Source organism: Engraulis encrasicolus, chromosome 20, assembly GCF_034702125.1.
Source record: "Engraulis encrasicolus isolate BLACKSEA-1 chromosome 20, IST_EnEncr_1.0, whole genome shotgun sequence".
Taxonomy (NCBI): Eukaryota; Metazoa; Chordata; class Actinopteri; order Clupeiformes; family Engraulidae; genus Engraulis; species Engraulis encrasicolus.
Genome location: NC_085876.1, coordinates 21,811,272 through 21,831,271, shown reverse-complemented (window position 1 = coordinate 21,831,271; position 20,000 = coordinate 21,811,272). Strand labels below are relative to the sequence as shown.

The 20,000-nt window shown below is 44.8% G+C and overlaps 1 protein-coding gene across 1 annotated transcript in view; it reads right to left on the bottom strand.

Moving 5' to 3' along the window:
• The window catches only part of csmd3b (CUB and Sushi multiple domains 3b), an 810,903-nt gene that overhangs the window by 464,279 nt on the left and 326,624 nt on the right, over positions 1-20,000 (bottom strand). The window contains exons 8-9 of the mRNA XM_063186185.1: positions 17,408-17,495; positions 14,223-14,347 (exon numbers count right to left, since the gene is read on the bottom strand). Of these exons, the coding sequence (XP_063042255.1) occupies positions 14,223-14,347; positions 17,408-17,495 (213 nt within the window). The remainder of the gene's footprint in view (positions 1-14,222; positions 14,348-17,407; positions 17,496-20,000) is intronic.

The window sequence follows — 20,000 nt, the reverse complement described above, 5'->3', positions numbered from 1 at the left end:
ACTTTGTATCTGTGGCACAATACACAGTGGTAGGCTACAGTATTCGAGAGTTTGCGGATTAAATTTATAGTCGGGCCTGTCGACAGCGGGGGACAAAAGTATCAGATGTTACAGGCCCCCGGGAAAAGGGGAGCCCAGAATCGGGTCCCGATTACATTATAGTATGTAGAAAAAAAGTGAAAGTGAAAGCCCATAGAGAAACTCCAACTCCCATTGTCATTGTGACACAGCACTCCACAGCACACAAGTGAACGCGGCACTCTGCACAAAACGAAATTGCATTTATGCCTCACCCGTGCAAGGGGGCAGCCCTCAATGGCGCCCCTAGGGAGCAGTGCGGCGGGACGGTACCATGCTCAGGGTACCTCAGTCATGGAGGAGGATGAGGGAGAGCACTGGTTGATTACTCCCCCCACCAACCTGGCAGGTCTGGAGTCGAACCGGCAACCTTTGGGCTACAAGTCTGACACCCTAACCGCTTACCCATGACTGCTCTGTACAGTTTTGAGTTTGTGCCAAAGCTATCAGTGGCCCTGTATAGTGTAGTCAGGGCCGGATTGAGATGGCCTGGGGCCCCTAGGCTACAGGTTGCTGTGGGGCCCCACGAGAGCCAAATTTTGGGACAAATTTACATAGACTGTTTCATAATTACGAGCTAGGAATTAGTAACATGTCTACCAACTCAACATGCCAGATGAATTTTTCAATATCGCATCTTATCACAATTCTCCAATTTTTCACTTTAGGCCAGTCAGGGGGCCTGCCTTCCCTGGCAGGTGGGGGACCCTAGGCTGCAGCCATATCTAGCCTGTGCGTTAATCCATCCTGAGTGTAGTGTATAGTCTATTGCATACAGCAATGTTTTTAAGAGGCCAAATTCACTTCCATTCAACTCCCGAAGGATTTCTTGTACTCCTCAGAGACTTTTCATTTTGGAACAATACTTTTCCAACCCATCTTTTACTGTAAAGCCAGAGAGAGTAGAGAGAGAGAGGTTCCATTGGCCCATTGTTTCCGGGTTCTACTATTGCAAGGGGGGGGGGGATCCCCCTTTAGGCAGACCTAGGCAGACCTAAGGACTGTTCTATTCAATGCTAGGAGTATTATGACACGCCCCTTTAGGCAGACCGGAACCTAGTCATGTTAGGTGCCCGTAGCAACCTATTACAATGGCATACAGTATCTCTATATACTTAAAGAATCTCTGGTAAAGCCGGCTCGGCTGGCAGCAGAGTCTATTGTACAGTGAGAAAAGAGTTGAGACCAATTTAGCAAGCAGCTCCCTCCAATCCTATCAATATACCCTGCTCATGAATTTTCATATGCGCCGGCCGAACAAATGGGCAAGTGTAAATCTCACTGAGTGCAACAAGATTGGCCCTTAACAGTTACTGTCTCCAGACCCTGAACCCCAACCACTGGGGAGAGAGAGAGAGACAGAGAGAGAGAGAGAGAGAGAGAGAGAGAGAGAGAGAGAGAGAGAGAGAGAGAGAGAGAGAGAGAGAGAGAGAGAGAGAGAGAGAGAGAGAGAGAGAGAGAGAGAGAGAGAGCGCTGACCTTCACAAGCGACTAAATGGAGCAGGACACACTCATTGATTCGTCAGTCAATCCAATGGCAGGCTGAGCAAAACAACTTAAGTATGCAAATAAATAAAGAGGGACAGACAGACAGACAGACAGACAGACAGACAGACAGACAGACAGACAGACAGACAGACAGACAGATAGATAGATAGATAGATAGATAGATAGATAGATAGATAGATAGATAGATAGATAGATAGATAGATAGATAGATAGATAGATAGATAGATAGATAGATAGATAGATAGATAGATAGATAGATAGATGAGACAGGATGAGTAACTAGATGAAGACAGGCAGACAGAAAGCTAGCCAGCAAGACAGCCAGAGCGACAGACAGACAGACATACAGACATACGGACAGGTGGACAGACAGACACATCTACACAATCACAGGCACACAGAGATTCAGAGATACAGTCACACAGATACAGACAAGACATCCTCTAAATTAAACCATAACGAGCAACCTCATTAAAAAAAGGCATGTGCTGCTTACTGTACAGTAGCTCTTGCCTCTGCTCATATAGGCTACACAGTCAGGGCTGCTGACAGCTTTGGCTGGGCCCAGGACAAAGCCATTGCAAAGAGGCCCCCCACCCGATACTTACAATGTAATGAGGACCCAATTCTGGGCCTCCTCACTCCCTTGGCTTGGGACAAGTGACCTTACTGTACAGTAGCTCTTGCCTCTGCTCATATACACAGTCAGGGCTGCTGACAGCTTTGGCTGGGCCCAGGACAAAGCCATTGCAAAGGGGCCCCCCACCCGATACTGACAATGTAATGAGGACCCAATTCTGGGCCCCCTCACTCCCTTGGCCTGGGACAAGTGACCTGTTTGCCCACCCCTGTCTGCTTCCTTGTATACAGTGCAGTATAATGTCCTCTTATAGGAAGCTATAGCTAGCCTGCCGCATCTCAGCATCAGACTCGGATTTACAAGCCGTCAATTTTTTTTTTTCCAAGCAGGCACTTTTCCTCCCACTGCTGTCTGCTTCTTGACTTATGGGATATTATTTCACAGCTATGTACAGATGCTGATAAACACCTTGAAGGTTGTCAGATCAACTGTATTTTCTAGTCTAGTCTAGGGAGCGCAGTGAACTAACCGTCAGCCACAGCCTGCTGTTCACGTGCAAGCCAAGGGGCGCACTATAACCAGGCCAAGCCCTCCTGTTGACGCAAACACTGGGCATTTCTCAAAACTCTACTGCTCGTACTTCCTATTGTATTAGCCCAATTAGTCACGCCCTGTGATTGGATAGTCTTTGGTGAACTCTGCAGAGTATCCAATCACTGGGCATGACTAATAAAGAGTATCCAATCACTGGGAATGACTATTTGTACATAATAATACACTTGGAAGTGTGCGCACTAGAGTTTTGAGAAGTGCCCACCTTCAGCGTTGCTAGTCAGGACACGAGCCATACAAATATCGTTCCTGAGCTACTGAAAAAAACAGAAACTCCTCCCACTTTGTCGGGAAGCAAACAACCACTAGCAAACCAAGTGAGGCAGGTCAATCATGCCGTTTGGGAAATGTTCATTCTTATGTTCCTGCTCAGAGCAAGTCTCGAAGAGATTTGAAAGTCGATGATAATCAACCTACATCCACACACAATGTCAGCTTCCTATTTTTTTCCACAACCAACTCGCTCTCTTTTTCTCCATCGCTCTTTCATTTTTCTCTTATCTCTTTTTCCCTCAGTATTCCTCTGTTCTTTTCCTCTTCTCTTCTGCCTGTCTTCACTGTATGTGTCGGCACTATGCTCATTCCTCTGACTTTCTTGCTCATTCTCCCTCTCTTTCTCTCTTACTGTCTCTTTCTCCCTCTCTCCCCCCCCTCTCTCTCTTTTCCCATTTTCCTCTTTCCTCTGTCAGGGCCTTCGTCTCTAAGGGCACCTGGCCCCTGTCCCTATTGATTACGTCCTAGAGACCTTGGTGGGATGGTGGCACGCACACACACACACACACACGCACGCACGCACGCACGCACGCACACGCACACACACACACACACACACACACACACACACACACACACACACACACACACACACACACACACACACACACCACACACACACACACACACACACACACACACACACACACACACACAAAGGCTGTCATTTAGAGCAGAGGGAGAGAGAGGAGTCTCCTTGGAGCGTGTGCAGAGGGGGTATGGGGAGTGGGGAGACCTTGGTGGGTAATGTATACGTGTGTGTGTGTGTGTGTGTGTGTGTGTGTGTGTGTGTGTGTGTGTGTGTGTGTGTGTGTGTGTGTGTGTGTGTGTGTGTGTGTGTGTCTGCGTGTGTGTGTGCGCGTGTGTGTGTGTGTGTGTGTGTGTGTGTGTGTGTGTGCGTGCGTGTGCGTGTGGGTGTGTGTGCGTGTGCGTGTGCGTGTATGTGTGTGTGTCTGTCTGTCTCTCTGTGTGCGTGTGTGTGTGTGCATGTGTGTGTGCATGTGTGTGTGCATGTGCAGAGGGCGTATGGCAGTGGGCAGGACTCCAGCTAGGTGACAGGCAGCAGCACCCTAATTGATATCAAAATTGAATATCTGCTTTTAATTGAAGAGATAATAATGTCTGCAGATTAGGCAAATAGACAATCAGGGGTGTATGCCTAATTAATGAGAAAGGGAAGACCCGCAGGGGAATAGGTGGGGGTGGTGGTGGTGGAGGGGGCTGCCACTGGGCGTGTGTGTCTGTGTGCGTATGTGTATGCAGGGAAGATGACAAGGGGGGACAAAGGGGTGAGTTGTCCGGGCGCAGGGAGATTGGGGGCCCATAATTGGGTTCCATTTCATGGAATGTATTGGGCGGGGGGCCCTTTCGGACAGCCAAAGCTGTCAGCGGCGCTGTGTGTGTGTGTGTGTGTGTGTGTGTGTGCGTGTGCACTTGTGTGTGTGTGTGTGTGTATGTGTGAGTTTGTGTGTGTGTGTGTGTGTGTGTGTGTGTGTGTGTGTGTGTGTGTGTGTGTGTGTGTGTGTGTGTGTGTGTGTGTGTGTGTGTGTGTGTGTGTGTGTGTGTGAGTTTGTGTGTGTGTGTGTGTATCATTGTTATTTTTAAACTTAAAAAAAAAAAATATATATATATATATATATATATATATATATATATATATATATATATATATTAGTAGCCTCTTGTAACTTATTCTACCTATAAATGATCATCAAAAAGATAATTGTGGGGTGTATCGAAACGTAGGTAAAAAATCCGAACCCGTGGGGGGAAGTCCAGTTTTTTGAACATCAAGGCCATTTTCTGAGTGGTCTGCAATCTTTTAGAGTCCCCCTCACCGTTTATTTCATGTTTGCTGCAGTCTCTGTTATTTGGCTGATTTGGATTTGATCTCAACCAGCTTTAGAATGGCCGTCTATGAGCACCTGCAACTCTGTTCTTAAAATCAACTTTAACATTTGTTTTCGAAAGTCTACAGCTCACAAAGTGGTTAGGGGTGTTCACTAGCAGTCCCTAACAAGTTTCAAGGCGAAATATTGCTTCTGTCATTTTTTATTTGCCATTTTGTGAAAGAAAGTGAAAGTGAAAGTGAAACTTAATTTACAAATTGCTACATAAAACACACATAAAACATGACAGATGCCATATTTCGCTACAAAAATTGCTAAGGAACACCAGTGAATACTGTTGAACACTTGCTGAGTTGCATATTCTTCAAAACAAATGTTAAAGGTGATTTTAAGAACAGAGTTGCAGGTGCCCATAGACGGCCATTCTAAAGCTAGTTGAGATCAAATCCAAATCAGCCAAATAACAGAGACTGCAGCAATCATGAAATAAACGGTGAGGGGGACTCTAAAACATTGCAGACCACTCAGAAAATGGCCTTAATGTTCAAAAAACTGGACTTCTCCTTTAACTGCCCTAGTATGCAGTCAAGTAGTACTTCGAATGTGAAACTGCCAGTGAAAGAGGGACTGAAAGAGAACGAGAGAGAGAGAGAGAGAGAGAGAGAGAGAGAGAGAGAGAGAGAGAGAGAGAGAGAGAGAGAGAGAGAGAGATAGAGAGAGAGAGGATTGTTTGTTCAGAGTCTACCCACTTGTGTAAATGTCAATGGACACTTATTTGTCTCATAATAACTCTGTGTATGTATTTTACTCTGTCAAAGAGTGTGTGTTCACCTCCGCTAATGTGTTATGTGATTTCCTGTTTAATGGTGCCTGTGTGTGTGTGTGTGTGTGTGTGTGTGTGTGTGTGTGTGTGTGTGTGTGTGTGTGTGTGTGTGTGTGTGTGTGTGTGTGTGTGTGTGTGTGTGTGTGTGTGTGTGTGTGTGTGTGTGTGTGTGTGTGTGTGTGTGTGTGTGTGTAGTGTGTGTTTATTCCGCAGGGTTTTCTAAGAATGCATATCGGCCTCCTTGTGTGAGACACTGAGAGAATAATTATGCCTCTGAGTTGTCCATGTCGCTCCAAGTCATTTCGGGCCCTAATTAGATATAATTAAACTGTCGGCCTGAAATATGGAAACACTTCCTCGACCGCCGTTAGGATTTTACAACCTCTCAGCCTTTCGAACACGACCAAACGGAGCTCAGGTCACTAGAGGTTTGACGACGAGACGGAGGGGCCTTATTCCAACCATCTGTGTCTCCGTCACCATCTTACATACATGTTTTCGGTAACACTTTATATTAATGTCTGCTTATAAAGCATTAATAAAACTTCGTAAATAATGAACAAATTATAAAGAAGACATTACCAAATCTTTGTAAATGACTAGGAAATGTTAACATATGTTTGTAAATGACTAGGAAATGTTATGTTAATATTTTATATTCATCAAACATTTACAAATTGCTTGTAATGAATAAAATAGGCCTACTCTGATATAAGGTATGCAAAATCTTGAATACATTATTTGTAGATATGTTATAAAGCATCAATAAAGCTTAGTAAATAATAATAAAAAACATTTGTTAATGTTTTGTTTATCATTAGTTAATTATTTACTTATACTTTACTACTTTATTTACATTAGTTAAGTATTTACTCATTACATTAATATAAAGTGTTACCATGTTTTCTTATATTAGGGAACAGAGATTGGGGTTTGCTTTGGGGCACAGGTAAACCTGTAGCTTTGTGTCAAGAATCACAGGGTGTGCATATGTGATTGTATTTTTTTTGTCATTGGATTCAAAAATCTAACAATATTGTGTGCTGCAGTACCCTCGCCCATGCTTGAAGTGAGTATGTATGCTGGAGGGATTGTAACTAATACACTGTACCTACATAGTACTTTTGATAAAAGGCTCAGCTACTAAGTTTAATGAAATGTCATGTGATATGAAATGTTGCTTTCTTCACTAGGCCTTATTTCTACTTCATTGGAATCTAAGTGATATGTGTCTTGATTCTGCAAGCCTACTACTCTGTGACACACACAGGCAGGGTTGTCAGATGAAACTGATGATTTCCAGCCCAATAAATGGTCATCCAGCCCAGCTGGAAACACTGTATCCTGCCCAATTTGAACTAAAGTCCATTGATTTCTATGGCCATACATTTGCTGAAAAACCCTCCCAAATGCCCCTTTTACCCGTAGAGAGCGATTCTAAGCAGCCTTATTGGACTGGAAACCGCCCAATCTGGCAACACTGCATACAGGGTTGAGAGCAGGCGAACCACTTTTCCCAGCGAACGAGGGAGTGAGTCGCTGTATAATAACCGGAAGAGGAGGAAAGGTGATTGTTCTGAGGGGTCAGAGTAGGGGTGGTCATTGTCTGTAGTAAAGTACATCACCTTACAGGACACCATTTGCATCCAAGCCTGAGTGCAGATGAACTGCTTTTACAAGCAGTTCTTACGTGAGTGTACTGAGAACGGAGTGCAGGCTTGAGTACAGTCAAAGTGCTTTTCCTAGCAGTGCAGATGTGAGCGTACTGAAGGAGGATAGGTAGTTGCTTGAGGTCAGAGAAGGGGTGGTCTTTCTTTGACTGCACATCTCAGGACACAAGGGTTGTGCTGGACCAAAAAATCAAGCTGGGCATTTTCCTGATGTGCCTGTCCGCCAAGCATTGAGACAGACAATGAAGCCTTTGACAACATTTTTGTAGTCATCTAATATTAGTCATTTTGACCAAAACGCAGCCGAAACTAATATTTAAATCTGACTCAGGAATGGTTTGCTGTACCGTCATGAGGACTGATACCATTACATTCTGTAAAGGGGAAGGCCAGGGCAAAATCATCAACAGTCCACCAGGCAAATGCCCTGTATGCGCTATGGCCAATCCAGCCATACAGAACACCGCTCCTGTCAAGTGTTCGACTCGCCAGTGATGGAAGTCCGTAAGAGCCTGAGGGATCACAGGGTGATAGGGGTGTATGTGACCTTGCCCTAAGCCTTTTTCCGACCATCAACGTCTATGTCTTCGATTAAATGTTTCACTGAATAGTGATTGGAGCTTGCTGTAGGAGCCAGGCAAACCTGTATGTGTGTGTCAACAAACATCTTCACTAGTGTTTCTCAACTGGGGCGGTAGAGCCTCCCAGGGAGTGTTGGGGAGCCCTAGGGGGCGTTGAGAAGGATACAGTTGAGGGGGCGATGCTTAGTTGTCATTGGGGGCATTAGTCCATTACATTTTTTTTAATACTAAGAGTGGCGTTGGCAGGCTTACGATGAAGTCAAGGGGGCATAGGCAGGGTTAGGATGAGGTCCAGGGGGCATTTGTTCAGGAAAGAAGAGAACCCCTGATCTACACAAAGACAATATCTGAGGTAATACTAGAGCACACAGTGAGTGCTTGCTAACATTTTTCTAAAAGCTACTACAAGAAGGGCCACTGACAGCTTGGGCTGGGCCCAGGACAAAGTCACCTGAAAGGGCCCCAAGTCCAGTACAATGTACTAAGGACCCAATTCTGCCCCTTGTCTCCTTGGGAACTGGGACACCTGTCATTTTAGTGTGGGAAGTTTCATGGCTCAAGTGGACCAGTCTGTCGGCCAATCTTTATTAATTGCACATTGCAATTGTAAAGTGAAATGTGAAGGTTCAATTAGCAGGGTAAGAGCACGGTTTTAGTCAAAATTTTGCAATGCACACAACATTATGGGTGACATATCAGAGTTAAAAAATGAGAGACTATTGCATCTTTGACCAAGTCATTGTGATGTATCAAGAGTCACGGTATACAAGTTTATGTCTGCATACCACCAAGAAGGATGAACCACATCCAACAGGATTAACTGTGGACGCAAGAGGAAGCTCTGTACTATATGTGGAATAGGAAGAAAGGCGATTGTTAGGAGTCAGAGTAGTGGTGGTCATTAGGTGTCTGTACACAACCTCACCGGACACCATTCTGTCTATGTACGTCACACAGCTGTCAAGTGTTCCGACTTCATGGTGACAGATGTCCGTAAGAGCCGGAAGGATCAAGAGGTGTCAGCCAGGGCCATGTGACCCTGCCCAGGGCCGCTGACAGCTTTTGCTGGGCCCAGGACAAAGTCATCTGAAAGGGCCCCCTACCCAATACATACAATGTAATGGGGACCCAACTCTGGGCCCCCTATCTCCCTAAGCCCGGGACAACATACCCCTTTGTCCTCCCTGTGGGTGGGCCTGACCTTGCCCTAAGCCCTGCAGGAGCTGGTTACGCATATTCACCAGCTAGGGCTGTTTTGCATTTTGAATGGAAAGCATCTGGTGTCGTGTCACCAACAAATCCTATAGGCTTAGCAAATGTGTGAAGAAGAAGAGAGCTAACAGGCTTCCAGGAGTTGATGCCAAGGTTAGAAGTAGTCAGGAGACAATTGATGAAGACAATTTGTGTACGTCTTTGAAAATTCAAAAAGCCTTTTTTTTGTTTTACATATGTAACATGTGTCATATTTGAAAAGAAACAAAACAGCCAGCATGTTGCAGCTATGTTGTGTAAAATACACGTACTGTATATAATGCATTGAGCGGTCTTGTCTTTGAAATCCTAGGCATGTACTGATATAGCAGGCATGCTATTTTTCATCCCAAACTAATTACCATTTGTGTGAAAAGATGTGATTAAAGGCACAGTGAGCATGACTGACTGACAACCAATTGGCCTTGAACTTATCATTAATATTTAATGCTCTGTGAAAATAATCATGATGAAATGATATAATCGATCTCATTGTATGTGTAAATGCCACGAGGAAGCTTCTCTGCTACCAGGGCCATTGCCTTGCCTTGAGTCAGGGAAGCTGACAGGGGGGGGCTGTCCCGGGCCCAGGGAGAAGAGGGGCCGAGAATTGGGACCTAATTCCATTGTATGTATTATGTGGGGGGCCCTTTCAGATGACTTTGTCCTGGGCCCAACCAAAGCTGTCAGAGGCCCTGCCTTGAGTTGTAGCCATTTGGAAGTGAAAAGAAAGCCCATTGGGAAACTCCAACTCCCATTGTCATTGTGACACAGCACTCCACAGCACACAAGTGAACACTGCACACAACCAAATTGCATTTATGCCTCACCCGTGCAAGGGGGCAGCCCTCAGTGGCGCCCCATGGGGAGCAGTGCGGTGGGACGGTACCATGCTCAGGGTACCTCAGTCATGGAGGAGGATGGGGGAGAGCACTGGTTGATTACTCCCCCCACCAACCTGGCGGGTCGGGAGTCGAACCGGCAACCTCTGGGATGCAAGTCTGACGCCCTAACCGCTCACCCATGACTGGAAGATACATACTCAGCGCTTATCCCCATGCGAAATTAGTCTTTATTGTCTCTGTACTGTATATGCAATTACAATTACAGTACAGTCAGGACTAGATCTCATAGAGGGACAGTCATGGGTAAGCGGTTAGGGCGTCAGACTTGTAGCCCAAGGGTTGCCGGTTTGACTCCCGACCCACCAGGTTGGTGGGAGGAGTAATCAACCAGGGCTCTCCCCCATCCTCCTCCATGACTGAGCTACCCTGAGCATGGCACCGTCCCGCCGCACTGCTCCCTTTCGGGCGCCATTGGGGACTGACCCCATGCACGGGTTAGGGATATATGCTATTATGTTGTGTGCTGTGTCACAATGACAATGGGAGTTGGAGTTTCTCAGTCAGGCTTTCGCTTTCATAGAAGCACACATACAGACGTATTTGCCATAACAACAATTGAACTCTTGGTCACATAATCCTCCTTTCCCGTTCCTGGACCCGACTGATGACATTATTTTATTTTGATGCCAGCTCACAGGAAATGGAAATGGCCATGGATTGCGCACAAGCTCATGGCAATGACAATGGCAGAACCCTGACCAGATTTTTATAGAATGAATATTAAGTTATATGACATAGGAAGTCCCCAGACACGGACGTGCTAACAACACTAGCCCTCTCCATGTCTATGCTAGTGCAACAGTGGGCGGAAAGGAATGTCTACACTCTGTATACCGTATATTAATAATTTACCATGCGTGATAGGCTTCCTGGATTTACAGGCAACATGATAGCACTACATGCTCCAACTCTCCTAGTTCTAGTGGCATACTAGCTACACAGGAGAGTAAGGGCTTCAGCACACTTGCTCCAACACTGAGCACTGCTCTGCAAAAAATCGATTCCATTGTTTTCAATAGAACCCGCACACTGGCGCCGAGGTCCGCAGACATTCGCAGATGACGGATAGCAATTAGAGACAAGTTCTATTTTGTCTGTCCGCCCATTGACTATGCTATGTTTGTGTGAAATTGGGTTTGGGGGTCCGAATTATGTCGGAAGCGAAAGTGAGCCGCAGTGCTATCAGAGCCAATGTGCGGCTGGCCTAACTTAACACCAGAACTTGCTTAGCAAGCAATAAGCTCAGATCTATAGCCTGCAATAAGTAGATATAAGTTATGTGATGCAGTACATGATTGGAACAGCTATATTTTGCAGATTTTGGAAATATGTTGTTCAGCATTGGTGTCTGTCACCAGTGTTTTTTTCCCTTGTTGTAATCTTGCTACCGCATCATAAAGCAGAGTGGGTCCTAGCGATGGTGAATCCAGGCTTTGAGTGAACCATACAGTATGTGCATTTGCACTATTTCCTCTTTCTTTTTGCTCTCTTATATCTCCATAATGTTCTTAAATGTCATATTTGCCATTACTTTTATACTGTACTATATTATTATCCCATCACCAAAGTGAATTTGCGTCAATCTTACACTTAAAGAGTCGAGGCTGAATATAGTTATGAAGCACTGTGAGAATTTAATGGCACTCACAAACTACTGCTTTGCTCTTATGGGAAATGGGAGTGGGCGTCATGGCCAGGCCGCTGTACACTTGTGTGTATATATAAATTTCTTTTCTTTTTTTTCTTTGATCACCTTCCCCAAACCCCCCTACTTCCAAGCACCACTTCCTTGTTACCATGGAAGCAAAGTATTGAATGCACCGCTGGGCAACTGACGATCAACATATTGGAGTTTCTAACTGGCTGCAGCAGCATCTCACAAAACAAACAAATATGAACACACAATTGATACTGTGGGGATGGGCAGGCCAGGCTAAGGTTATGGTCAGTAATGGGTGTAGTGGGCTAGACCATCCAAACTCAAACTGTCCCATTGACAGCATTTGAAAAGTTTGTTTGTTTTTTCTCCAACAGACACACAGATAACAAAATCCTTACGGAGGGAGGAAGAGAGAGAGAAAGAGAGAGAGAGAGAGAGAGAGAGAGAGAGAGAGAGAGAGAGAGAGAGAGAGAGAGAGAGAGAGAGAGAGAGAGAGCGACAGAGAGGAAGAGACAGAGAAAGAGAAAGAGAAAGAGAAAGAGACAGAAAAAGAGACAGAAAATAACAAGTATGTGGCCCAATGAAATACTAGTTCTCCTCAACAGCCTTAAGCTCAACACAAAGACAGCCTGTTTCTCGATCATGTCCTTACACTGCACACCCATCATCTCGATGCTTGTACTTGTTGTTTGTTTATCGTGTTTCGTTTGTCATGTTGATCATGTCGAGGCATTAGACAAAATGCCAGGGGCTGTTTGTAAACAGCATGTTCAGGCGGTTGAACATCAGCAGGTATTCAAAACAGACTACGGCGCAGACACACCTTTTTTAGTGAACCCCCCCCCAAAAAAAAACAAACAAAAAAAACAAGACCACATCTTCATGCCATCCAAAACGCAGCATGGCTAACACAAAATCTACCCAGCAATAGCTGTTCCATGTGTATGCCCAGCTGTTTATCCGAGAGGATGTTTTAGTCACTAACCCAGAGTATTTTAAGAGTATGTGTTCTGATAGAAGAGATTCATGGGTGATTCTCATACAAAAACAATGGCAAATGCCTAATGTAGGCCTATAATGATTACATATGATGACTTAGTTAATATATGAAGAGTTCAGATGCAAAAACCCCTAAGTGCCTTTTCAGAAAATAATCTTATTTCATTTTTATTTAATACAAAGCTATCAAAATGGCATATTTTTGTATTTTATTTATGTAATATAACTATTTATATGTATTATCAAGTACATGAATGTAAACCAAACCAACAACGGGGTTCTCTAAAAATATAGAAGTGCAGGTCTTCAGAAATGGAGTTAGGGGGTTTTGCATCTGAACTCTTCATATCATGTTTATATATTATGACTATGTTTATATAGTATTATGATTAGGTTTACCACTTGCCACACATCAAGACACCACAAGTTGACACACCATAAGAATTCACGAATCATAACTGTTTACTAGTAAGCTAGACAATAGTTCGGTTTTGGATTTCATAAGGAGAAACATTTTCAAGCTCCAAAAAAGCTTGCTCAAGGCTAATTCAGCCGTGGAGGGAAGAAGGGACTGATAAGGGTTGGGATTGAACCTACGACCCAGTGATCTACAGCAGTGTTTCCCAACTAGGGGTACGTGTACCCCTAGGGGTACGCAAGCACACTGCAGGGGGTACTTGGAAAAATGTTATTATTGTAACAAATGTATGGAGCAGTCACATCAGGACAGAGAAAGTGATATAGAACATGAATTAGGGGGTACTCATGGCACAACTAAGATGCTTAGAGGGTACACCAGACAAAAAAGGTTGGGAAACACTGATCTACAGTACCACTCCAGAAAGTCAAAGAATGCGCGCACATCAGTAGGACAGGTGCTGGACCCAACGTAAGATAACTGAAAAGAAAATAAAGGTCCGCAACACTGTTAAATGCTCCACTTAAAAGTGTTGCAGACCTTTATTTTCTTTTCAGTTATCTACAGTACCACTTCCTGCCTAGCCATTACACCGCACATTCCCAACAGGGCATCTTCCCAGTCATCGTATGAGATGGTTGACCAGTACAGTATATTCATCCAATTATGCTTTCCCAACTTTTGCAGAGGGACCCATGGTTGTGTGACAGAGGTCTTCCTGCACAGTCCGCCCCAATCAGGGCGCGAACCTGCGACCTCATCAACGTCATCGGTTCGGTAACGGGAGGCACAGTATGATACCGCCGGACTAAAGGACCAGTCCTCCAGCCCAATGGCGTAGACACTGTATGAGGCTTTTGGGAGGGAGGTTTACTAACGTTCCACGCCAACTCTGCTAGTTAGCCTCCGTTACAGTCGCTCCATGCGGCAAACACCTCAGTGAACTTCAATTAATGTCTTTTGACTAAGATGACATGGTTGAGCAGCATATTCATCACATGTTGCTTTCTCACCTTTGCAGACGGGCCGATGGTCGCTCCATGCTGCGAAGACCTCGGCGACCCTCTGGCAGGTGATGGTCTTGGAGCCCTGGAGGACGTGGTGCTCATCACAGGTGAACTGAGCTGTGGCCCCAATGCTAAAGAGAGAAGAGAGCATTGCACACACACACACATGTGCAGACCCATACACAGACACACACACGTGCAGGCGTGCACACACACACATAGACACACACACACACACACACACACACACACACACACACACACACACACACACACACACACACACACACACACACACACACACACACACACACACACACACACACGCACACACGCACACACGCACACGCACACACACACACACCAATAAGGAAAGATGAATGAACGTCATATACTGTAATGCACACATAGGAGGAACAAGAGAGCAGAATCAATATGTCATGTGCATGTTGTCCATCGATATCTGATCTATGTGTCTTGAGCTTTCAATACAATAAGAAATCTTTGGAGTTAAAATTATACTGTACCATTTTGGGAAAAGAGCTCATAGTAGAGCTGGTGGCTAGCTAGTCTCATAGGACTCAATGTCAATTGCTAGCTTGGAGGTAAACCTTGCACTGCCATACTCAGAGAATAGTTGAAAGTACAGGAGAAAGGTAAAACTCAATCTTTTAACTTATGGAGAGGTGTAATATGAGCTTACAGTAACACTTTAAGGTCATATCATGTCTTGGTCCTATTGGTTCTGACAGTGCAGCTGATGCAAGAGGATTCTACATAATCTCCCTAATGATCTACTTGTACAGTGTGTCCGGCTGAGAAGGGGATGGTGCAAATTAGAATGGAGGGTTCTGCAAAAGGGCTGTACAAAATCTGGGATGACCTTTTAGATTCTCGGAAAGCGGACAAAGGCAAAGTGCAGTAACTACATACTTTGTCAAATTGAGTTACATATTGAGTATATATTTTGATTTTAGACTGAAAATGGTCTGCATTACACCTAATTTATTTTGTGAAAAAGCTGTATGGCCCAAATGTGTCCCATTTTAGAGATATTGCTATGTAAAAATTGCAGTAACCACAATATCCAACCTAATAATAATTTGAAGGTCTTTTTTGCCTTGGTTACTGCATTTTGCCTTTATATCTCTAACATTCAGCCCTCTGTCCGATTGAGACATTCAGTTTCAAGTGGCACTCTCTGTGACAAACTCTGCCATCTCTCTCCATCTCTCTCCATACTCCTCTACCTCGTGTAATGTAAACACCTCAGAGCTATTACATCAGCAGCCCAGTGGGTATCCTGGCTCTTTAATTGGCCTGCATGCCGTAGCCATATGCAAGTTGTCAGGCTTCCCGCTGAGCCATTATTAGTGTGACTTTGGGGCGAATGAGCACCTTTTCCCTTTTTCTCTCACTTTCTCTCTTTCTACCTGTATCTCTAGTCTCTCTCTCTCTCTCTCTCTCTCTCTCTCTCTCTCTCTCTCTCTCTCTCTCTCTCTCTCTCTCTCTCTCTCTCTCTCTCTCTCTCTCTCTCTCTCTCTCTGCCTGCATCTCTTTCATTCTCACTCTCTGAGTCAAAAGTCTGTCGTCTGTTATTCTCTCTCTCTCTCTCTCTCTCTCTCTCTCTCTCTCTCTCTCTCTTCCTCTCCCTACCCTCTCTCTCTCCTCTCTCTCTCTCTCTCTCTCTCTCTCTCTCTCTCTCCCTCTCCCTCTCTCTGAGTATGGTATTGTAGTAGTTGTAGTCTATGGTGCCTTCTGATTGGTATTCCAAGGGGACCACCACCAGGGACCACAGAGAGGCCATTGCCATCATCAGGTGGCTGGATATTAATGACACATGTCACTCTTGGCGACAGCCTTCATAATGCAGTGAGCACATAAGGGTTCACTTCATTTAGCAAAAAATAGAGGCCCTAGTGCCCTTCACTTCAGCACTCAGGCTGATGATCAGAGTGCATTGCAAAAAATGTCTAAGCAAGCATATTTTTCTAGTTTCAAGTAAAAACATCTAGTCAATCTTGATTTTAATATAGTAAAATCACACAATGGTACACTAGTGCTTTTGAACAAGAATTTAGAATGTGTTGTTTATATTAAGTTTCATTAGATATTTTTACTTGAAAATAGAAAAATAAGCATTCATAATAAGTTTCAATAACATTTCATTTTTTTCAGTGTGAATGATGTGGGGTGTGGAGTGTGGGTGAGAGGGGTTGGTAGAGGCATACGGGTGGTACGGATGGGGAGCAGGGTAAAGGGTAGCTTGGTAGAAATAGTTCACATTAACTATGACTGGACAATGCAAGAGCATATAAATGACACATATTCATTAGAATCAGAATAGCACATTTAACAGTGATTTTTCAGCACTTCAAGAGCATTACATTTGACTTTCAGTGTTGAATTAACAATGTATTGTGTAACTTTGTTATATATCAGGAGAAAAAAAATGCTTTGACAAATTGAATTGTCCTCTACTGGGGTGCTGGAGGTCTGTGAGAGCAAGAGGCCATTAAGATGGGGTCATAAAGAGAGTGTGTGTGTGTGTGTGTGTGTGTGTGTGTGTGTGTGTGTGTGTGTGTGTGTGTGTGTGTGTGTGACGTGTGTGTGTGTGTGTGTGTGTGTGTGTGTGTGTGTGTGTGTGTGTGTGTGTGTGTGTGTGTGTGTGTGTGTGTGTGACGTGTGTGTGTGTGTGTGGTGTGTGTGTGTGCGCGCGCACAAGTGTGTGCGTGTGTGTCAACAACCTGTCACTCACTTATAACCATGTAGAAAAATGGGGTGCTTTGTACTTTTGTGCTTTTGAGGGTGACTTTGTACTTTGCAATTGCGTGCGTGCGTGCGTTTTTGTGTGTGTTTGTGCACGGGAGGAAGGGAGAGAAAAAGAGTGTTTGTATCTATTATTTTGAAACTTTGAATTATTGTAGCCATTTAAATGTGTGACTAAGAGTGTTCTGGTGTCTCTATAGTATGTGCGCACGTCTGCACTTTTGAATGAGTATGTGTGTGTACGCGTGCACAGCTGTAACGCGAGTGTAAAAAAGTAGACCAGGCAAGTCATGGGGTTAATGTAGTGTTTCTCAATGGGGGCTCTACAGCCTCCCCCCCAGCAGGTTTTAGGGAACTCTTGCGGGGCATTGAGAGGGAGACAGCTAAGCGGGGTGGGGTGTGGTGCGGTGCGGAGGACTTACCTGAAGTCCGATCCGATTCGCTTGCCATTCTCCGGCTCCCCTGGGTCCGGGCAGGAGTTGGATGCCTGTTTGATGCCTCCCTCATTCACTACAGAGTCAGACAGACACAGAGGGATGAGAGTTACTTTATACTCCAGCGGGGGTGCAGAGAGGAGAGGAGAGGAGAGGAGAGGAGAGGGGAAAGGAATAGAGGAGGAAGGAAGGAGGAGAGGAGAGGATAGGGGAGGGGAGGAGAGGAGAGGAGAGGGGAAGAGATGAGGAAGGAGGAGAGGAGAGGAGATCAGAGGAGAGGAGAGCAGAGGGGAGGAGAGCAGAGCAGAGCAGAGGGGAGTAGATCAGAGAAGGGAGGAGAGGAGAGGAGAGGAGAGGAGAGGAGAGGAGAGGAGAGGAGAGGAGAGGAAGGTGGTGAGGGAGAGGAGAGGAGAGGAGAGGAGATCAGAGGAGAGGAGAGGAGAGGAGAGGAGATGAGAGGATTGCAGAGGGGAGGGGACGAGAGCAGAGCAGAGGAGAGGAGAGCAGAGGGGAGAGGAGAGGAGAGGAGAGGAAGGTGGTGAGGGAGACAGGAGGAAGAGGTTGTGAGGTTGTAGTAGGAGCTTCTGAGGTTTGCGGGAAGGTGACAAGGGGCTGCTGTATGGCCTTGGAATATACAGTAGAATTTCAGGCAGGAAGCAGAGCTACAGTATGTAGATTCAGATCATGCTGCCTTCATGCCACATCACAGATCCAATACACAGCACAGCACAGCACGGCACGGCACAGCGCACAACACCTCACTCTAACATGGCACATCGCGTACATACAGTACAGCACAGTAAAGTACAGTACAATACAGTACAATAGTACAGTATAGAACAGTCACAGACCATTGCAAACCATCAGCACAACACAAGAGAACAGGTGTTAGGCTTTCAGACATTGGATTTGTGTGTGTGGACGTGACGGTCTGCAGAAAAGATGGTTGAAGAGAGACAGATACATCAAGAAAAAAAGAAAGTAGAAGCAAAAGGATAAAGAGAGTGATTACAAGAAAAAAGGGAAGATGCGAAAACCTGCCGAACTAATGTTAATATCAGTGCACTGGACTCTCTTGATGTCCAATTTCAAATTTGTCTTTTTTAATGAAACCCTTTCCAATAAAGTAAAGTAAAGGTTACAAGAGGTATTGTGAGGAAGCACATGGCAAGGCAAAGATGAATATAATTTTACTGCCAGCTTTGATTTTGAGGAGTGCGTCATCGATGCTCATTGCACTGGCTCTGACACCTCGTGGGGCCAACTTCAGAGAAGAGAGGAGGCATTTTAGTACAGAGTTCTTCCTCCTCCTCCTCCTCCTCCTCCTCCTCCTCAACCACTCTTTCACTTTACAGTCCTCCTCCACTGCTTGTTTCAAAATGAAAATAAAGATTTCAAAGATAAAGTATTTCAGGCTTCAGAATGATGTCTAGCTGCGTACGGCTTCTGGGTAACTTTAACTTTAATGTGGATCTTTTCAGACATTAAACTGGAAAGGGAAATTCGTACTCCCAGACCAGACCACTAGTACCCAGAATGCTTTGCTCTCTAACATCTTCCCTTGGTCCAATTCTAGCAGACAGACTTGTGCCTGTGACTTTCTTCATTGAAGTCAACCAAGGATCCTAATAATAATGTGTCTTGGGCAGGGCTGGACTCGTCATCTGGCATACAGGGCATTTGCCCGGTGGGCTGACTGTTCTCAGGGGTCAATGCTGCTTGCTTTTAAATTTTTTCCCCCTTACAGACCAGCCCTTAATTATGTAGGTGAGGCAACCCATTGGTCCCTCTTTAATATAGACAGTGGGCTGAGATAATAATTATATTATAGAAAAGCAGGGTGGCCTGTGTTAGGGGCTGGTCTATGACTAAAATGCCCGGGCTGTTTCTCGGTCCCAGTCCAGTCCTGGTCTTAGGAAATGTTAGAATGCTCGCTAAAGCCCACCATGGAACTTGTGAGGCATCATCCTAAAAAGATGTGATTTTAAGTGAAACTTTTTGGTTGTTCGAAAGCGAGTAGTAGATTGCTGATGTTAAAGACATATGATGGCTTTGTTGCTTGGGCCTTCATGAAAAGAATGGTCGCGGCACACTCTTCATGCAGTACATTTAATGAGACCAACATTTCGGATAACCCTGATGAAGGAGTTGGTCTCATTAAATGTAGGCCTACTGCATGAAGTTCTCAGTGTGCCACGACCATTCTTTTCATAAAGTTTACTATTGACCGCCGTGCGCACCTCACACGGTCTGCATTTACTAAGACCAAAGAAATGCTTTGTTTTAGGGCCTAACAAAAAAAAACGTGCCTTTTTTCTTGAAGGAAACTACTGATCTGAAGCAATTAACGAAAGTAAAAAAGGAAAATAGCAACCAAGTAATCTTTTATGTCTTCTAATTGCTCTCGTTGCTGTTTCATGTATTTGTTTTGTTTATTCTCCCCCCGACCCCCCTTACCCCATCCTCCTCTAAAAAAAATAAAAAACCTTTCCAAAACACAACGTAACAACAACAGAAGCAGCCACCAAAAATAAAATCTAGTTTCAGTTCCGGGAGAAGTTGTTCCCCTGGTATGACACTT